The 6,000-nt window shown below is 46.6% G+C and overlaps 1 protein-coding gene across 1 annotated transcript in view; it reads right to left on the bottom strand.

Annotated features, from left to right (window-relative positions):
• Window positions 1-276: 276 nt before the first annotated feature.
• The window catches only part of snx7 (sorting nexin 7), a 44,506-nt gene continuing 38,782 nt past the window's right edge, over window positions 277-6,000 (bottom strand). Inside the window, exon 9 of the mRNA XM_079259903.1 lies at window positions 277-937. Within this exon, the coding sequence (XP_079116029.1) occupies window positions 857-937 (81 nt within the window). The 3' untranslated portion in view covers window positions 277-856. The remainder of the gene's footprint in view (window positions 938-6,000) is intronic.

Here is a 6,000-nt window from a genome sequence, read left to right as displayed (position 1 = left end):
TCATATGTAGGCTGTGTGGACCAGTGCATTACTGGGATGGACTCCAGCTTCCCCCTGAACCTTTACTGGGAGAAGTGGTTCAGAAGTCCAGTACATATGTCGGTGTGTGGAGGAGATGTTTCTGTGTAAACCACTGGAAAGAATCAACTTCAGTCTCAGCTGTCGACTCCACAGAGAGAAAAACAAACCAGTTATTAGAGATTCCTGCTTTTATTATAATTCTTATTATTCTGTCATCAAACCGTTTCTTATACATGATATAATAAATGCGAAGGGAAGGACGAGGCGGTCAGTCAGACGTACGCGGCGCTCGGCTCATCTTCAGACGCGTAAACATGACGGATGTCTTTTCTGCATGTTTCCAGATTATTCTGCCGTCACGTGTTGCATGTTCCTCACAGCGGTCGCTGAACACGTCTGGATGACATACAGCCCAGTAAAACCAGCACAAACTGGCCTTCATGCTGCGCTACAAACCAGTTGAACTGGTCCAGGTCTGGTTTTCAGAGGTCTGCAGGTTTAATGCTGGATGTTGAGGAGGACGGGCAACCCAGTCCTGAGCTGGTGACACTGGGACTGTTAACAGGCTGGTGGAGAAGCTGACTGGAAACTCGGGACAGAGGAGCTCCTGGACTGGAGAGGTTTCAGGGTCTTTGGTCCATGTTCTGCTGGTTAGCGGAGGTGGACTCATCTCCAACTGGGATGCTGGGAGACAGATTTACCTCTTTGGTCAAAGAAAAAGAAAATCAGGCAAATGGAAAGTTTTCGACACATCTGGACAGTGGTTCAGTCTTCCTGCTGAGGTTCTGGTGGGCCGGGCTTCATGTGGTTCAGGGAGAAGAGGAGTCTTCGGACTTTAGGAGATGTTTCCCCCGTTTCTCTGCTCGGTGGACGCTCCTTTCTGAGTCAGCAGGAATGACTCCCACACGGCCAGACACTGGAAGACAAAGTTCTTCATCAATCACATGAAACACGAGAAACCCGGACCGGTCCGGACCAGTCAGGACCGGTCCGGGTTTCTCGTCAGGACCAGCAGACCAGTCTGGTTCCTTACAGGTGCAGCATGTCCGGCGCCCTGAATGTGTGAAGTGTGTGTGAGACTGATCCACTGCTATTCGTGCGGTTCCACCTCCAAACGGACGAATAGATCGCAGGTTTTAAACGCTCATAGTGCACGATTCATGTCCTCACACTAAATGATGCCCGCAAACCGGAAACCAGAAGCCCGCCGCCCAGACGTTAGGGCTGTGACGATATTCTTTTGTCCCGATTCAATTCAATTCCAATTTTTTTGGTGGCGATTTGATTTAAATTGAGATTCTCACAACTCTTCCATATCGCTGATTTTTGTGGATTAAAAACAAACCAAAAAAAATTCTAAAACTTTTTTTTTACTTGTCATTTTTCTTGATTTCAATGAGGAAAAAACAACCCAGTATTCAGACCATCATTCTGCTGCTATGATGCCCAAGAAGACGAGTAAAAAGATCAATAAAAATGACAAAAACGTTAGATTTTTTTTTCCCAAATAAAGGTAATCCATTTTTAAATTAAATAAAAATCCCGATCTTCAATTTTTCGATTCGATTGTCCCGCCCCTGCTGGATACTCAACAACACATCGGACCCTTGTAACCGTAACCATGACAACCTTGGAACAGGCGACATCCATCCGTCATCCGAACGAAGAAAAAGAATCGTCCGCTCCAGCTGTTTGTGGCTTTCTGAGTGGAGACTCCGACCACAAAGCTATCGATGCCTGAAGACCGGACGCCGGCCGTCTGTTTATTCTGCAGCGAGCTGCAGCCACTGCTGCTCCTCTCTACTTCAGCCGTGCACGCTCCTGCACAGTCCGAGAGTTTGAGGCCAGTCGCCATGCGGCCCCGCCCCCACTGTGCAAGGAGCGACCAGGATAAGTTTGATATCCTTGCAATGATTTCGGATCAGCTGCTGGTGAGGTGGCGCTCCTCGTAACCACGTGTAACCACGAAACACGGTTGAGCTGGAAATCGGGCCGATCTGAAAAATAGTCCCAGGATGAGAAAAATCGTCTCAACATGAGGCGCGGTGCACGGCCGCCATGAGCGCAGCGTGTCCAGACATTTGGCTGGATGGTCACTGCAGCCATCAACCTCTCAATGCTGTCATGTTTCATAGAGAGTCACCACTTCCTGCTAAAAACCCATTTCTATACGACCCCACACTTCTCCTCTGCCCCCTGGTGGAGACTTATGGCACTGCAATAATTATAATATCACTTATCTGCAAGTTCTTCCTGTTTTCCTTAAAAGGACCAAATTAAGACTAAACAACAAAAGAATAGAATATAACACACAATATTTCTTGATTTAGTATTTTAATGGTTAAAAATCTAATATTGTCAGACTGTAGAGGTCTGGGCTTTAACCCGAACATCTTCCTTCTCTGGTGTGGTTCAAGAAGAAACTCAGAGTGATGCTGAAACACAAGCTCTCTGGGGAAACTGGTCTGTAACTTCCAGGTAGCTCCTCCAGTCCTGCAAACAAACGCCCCCGCCATGCTGCGTTTGCTCCACACAAACTATCAGATATCATTAGAAATCTAAGATGAAAAGACAGCCGAGGACGCTGACAGACCTTCAAGGCTTTGAAGAATGAAGAAAAATCACTCAAACAACAACAAAGTCTCCTGGCGGGCCACAAAAAGTTTCTACAAGCCGTGCTTCTGGGTTCTAACCATGCAGGGTTCCCAAGCTATCGCTCCAGCCCACTTCCTTTTCCTTTTCCAACTAAAAACATGATTTTATTTAAGATATAAAGGGACTATATCATATTTAATACCATCCACTTGTTGAACTGTTAACAGGAGCAACAACATGGATCGGGGGTGCCCAAACTTTTGCATGCTACAGAGTGGGTTTTTTTTTCATGTTCTCCGGTCACAGTTGGGCTTATTTCCTCCGGAGTTCTGACTTTTGTCCTTTTGGTTCGCCATCGCTGCTCAGAAACAGGTTAATCTGGAGACTTCCCACAGGCGGACTTTATGGACCCATTCTGCATGGAAATAAGGATAACTGTGCATATCGGGGATTTCAGCCATCTTCCACCTGACAACCGGATTAACAAGCTCACAATGTTTGACTCCAACTGAAGTCAGGTTAGCCGATGAGTTATGGCGTAAACACAGCAGTTCTTACTGCAGCACAACTTCCTCATCTGATCTGACTCCTGCTTCTCTCCAACTCTTTCGCCATCTCATCAGCAGCGTTGCCGTGCAGCCCATCGTCTGCCGTGTTGCCGATGACCTGACAGAGCAAATCACAGTTTTATGGCAGAGAGGCAGTTATCCAGACGGCAGCAGAGACAGGAAAGCATGCAGCCGCCGAGTGGAAATGACAGGCACACACCAACAAACACCTTTAAAAGCCAATCTGTGAACTTGGGTTCCACTCTGTCAGAGCACATCAATAAGTCGCAGTCTGTTTCTCCAGGGTAATAGCAGTTTGTTTAGACGCAGCAATAATTCAGCGTCGACCCGCCGACTCTCCGTTTAACAGCCAATTTCTCTCAGTGGCACCTACAGGACCTTGGCAGAGCGGGACGGAAATGTGCTCATGAAGATAAATTTCGATGGAAAAGTGTCGCTAGTCCAGTTAATCTTCAGTAGAAAGAATAAAAATGGTGATCTGAAATGTTTTTCCACTCTTATATGACCTTTACTCCCCATCAATTCAGTCTAGTGCGCAACAAACAGAAACATACTCCAGTTACTTTCCATCAAAGGACCGGACCACAACACGACAAATGTGTCCTCTTTAGACTAGAGTTTTCCTGAAGGTGAAGAACAGCGGTGCCAAACGGGTCCAGACCCATTATGAGCTGCGCTGGGTAAACTATCTGAAAAGCTGCTCTTTGCCTACGAACCAGTGAAGCACACTGTAAGTGCTGCTCTTGGCTGCGCAGGCCGTTTCCAACAGCAGATTCAGATGTTCCAGGGTCGGCATCTAACCAGCAATCTGCTCAGCACAAGGCTACAAAGAGGCGAGGAAATACTTGAACTTTAATGTGACAACAGCAGAAGCTGCTGGTGGAAAAGGACTGAATAATTCATGGTGTAGTGTTGCTAACTGGACAGTGTGGAAGAACTCCTTACAGTCAGGGAATTTAAAAATACATCTTTCCTCCTGGAGGTCTTTAACACTACAACTCCCAGACATGGAAAATTCTCTCTGCGGCTCATCAACTAAGTCTTCACACATAAATTAGATCTATGGACGTTATTAGCATACTGTATCTGTTGGAGCCACTTCTCCAGTGTGCTCCCATCACTATGGCTACTACTGTTCCTTTCACCCTCCAGGCCTTCTCCAGGTCTTCCTTGAGACCTTGGTACTTCTCCAGTTTCCCTTTTTTCCTGATATTTCCATCATTGGGGATGGATCCATGGATGACTACCTGCTGCTTTGCTGCTTATCCATGATCACTGCGTTGGTTGGCCACCACCTTGTCGCCTTGAATCTGGAAGTCCCTCAGGATCTCCACCCTTTCATCCTCCACCACTTTGGGAGGTGTTTGTCATTGAGACTTGGGGGTCCATATTCTGCACAGATCCAGCAGGTTTTTCCATGTACTCCTGCTGCAACACACCTGGATCAAACTAATCAGTCACTGTGCAGAACTTCATTGGCGGCTGGATCTGTTTAATGGAAGCCAGGTGTGTTGGAGCAGTACAACACTGAAAACCTGCAGGACAGTGGTGCTTGTGGACAGACTTTGGGCACCCCTGCTGTACACTATCCCAGCTACTTGGTTATGGTACTCCATGTATGCTTTGCCTGCCAGTCTCTTGCATCCTGCTGTGAGGTGCTGGATTGTTTCAGGAGTGTCTTTGAACCAGTCCTGCACCTGAAATCCTGCCTGGTTTGGTAGATCTGGGCTTCGATGCCTGGTACTCCAGGCTTGTTCATGTGCTCTCCTTCAGTCCAGCCGTCTCTAGCCGTTGGTAGGACTTGTTCCACTTCGGCCATCTGTTGGTGGTACATCCCATGCAGGGGCTTTTGTTTTTCTCTCTCTCTTTATACCTATGTATACATATATCAGGGTTTCCTCTACATGTAAAGGATTGTGGCAAACTGCTATGGTAAAATGAAAGCCACCATGCCTTCAGAACTCGTGATTTTTTTCCCCAGACGCCACAAATGTGAATTATATTGCATGAACAGATCAATGTGAACATAAATCTATATTTGCATCATCACACGTTTTGTAAGCATTTTCATACTCGGTCACCAGCTCGATCAGGGATGGAAGGCTGAGCAGTGCTGCAAGATGTGTGTCAGAATGGCCGACTTTCCCAACAGCAGAGACTTAGAGCTAAAAAATCTGGTCTTTTCAGGGCAGCTGAAAGCCCTCCCCCACAGTCTTAAAAAATCCTGGAGGAAAACCACGTCTACAAAAAGAAAAACTGCACTTCATGCATAGACACACAGGCCCAAACTTTCTCTGTACTCTATCTTTTCCCTTCTACTGTAGAAATGCAACAACATCCTTCTGGGATTAGCTCCCTCCAATGGTTTAGTCTCCAAGCTTCTACTTAAACCCTTTGGTTGGGCTGAAAACTCCGCCTGAAACAAAGAAACTGGAGACAAACGCGGTTGGCATTTTATCTAATCACAGTTAAGCTTTGATGCTTAAATGAACACATGGTGCATCATACACAGATCCAACACATGAATACGTGATACATGCACAGCACATGCAGAAGCTCACGGTGTGCACGGATACAAAACACCACCAGGATGAGCAGGCAAGCCCTGAACCTGGTCTCACCAGCCAGGTGAAAATCCATCCCGCAGCGCAAAGTAAAGAGAAATGTTCAGTAACTGGTGAAATGATGCGGATGTTTAACTAACTGATGATAAACGTTAGAACTGTGTCCGATAGTCTTTCTGCTCCAACATCAGTGACTGGGCGTGAGGTTGGAGCCTTTTACTGCTCAGTGTTTGATGGTCGGAAGCAGAAAT

This window comes from Telmatherina bonti (genome assembly GCF_933228915.1).
Source record: "Telmatherina bonti genome assembly, chromosome: 20".
Taxonomy (NCBI): Eukaryota; Metazoa; Chordata; class Actinopteri; order Atheriniformes; family Telmatherinidae; genus Telmatherina; species Telmatherina bonti.
The sequence above is the reverse complement of the archived record's forward strand: the minus strand, read 5'-3'. Positions and strand labels throughout refer to the sequence as shown.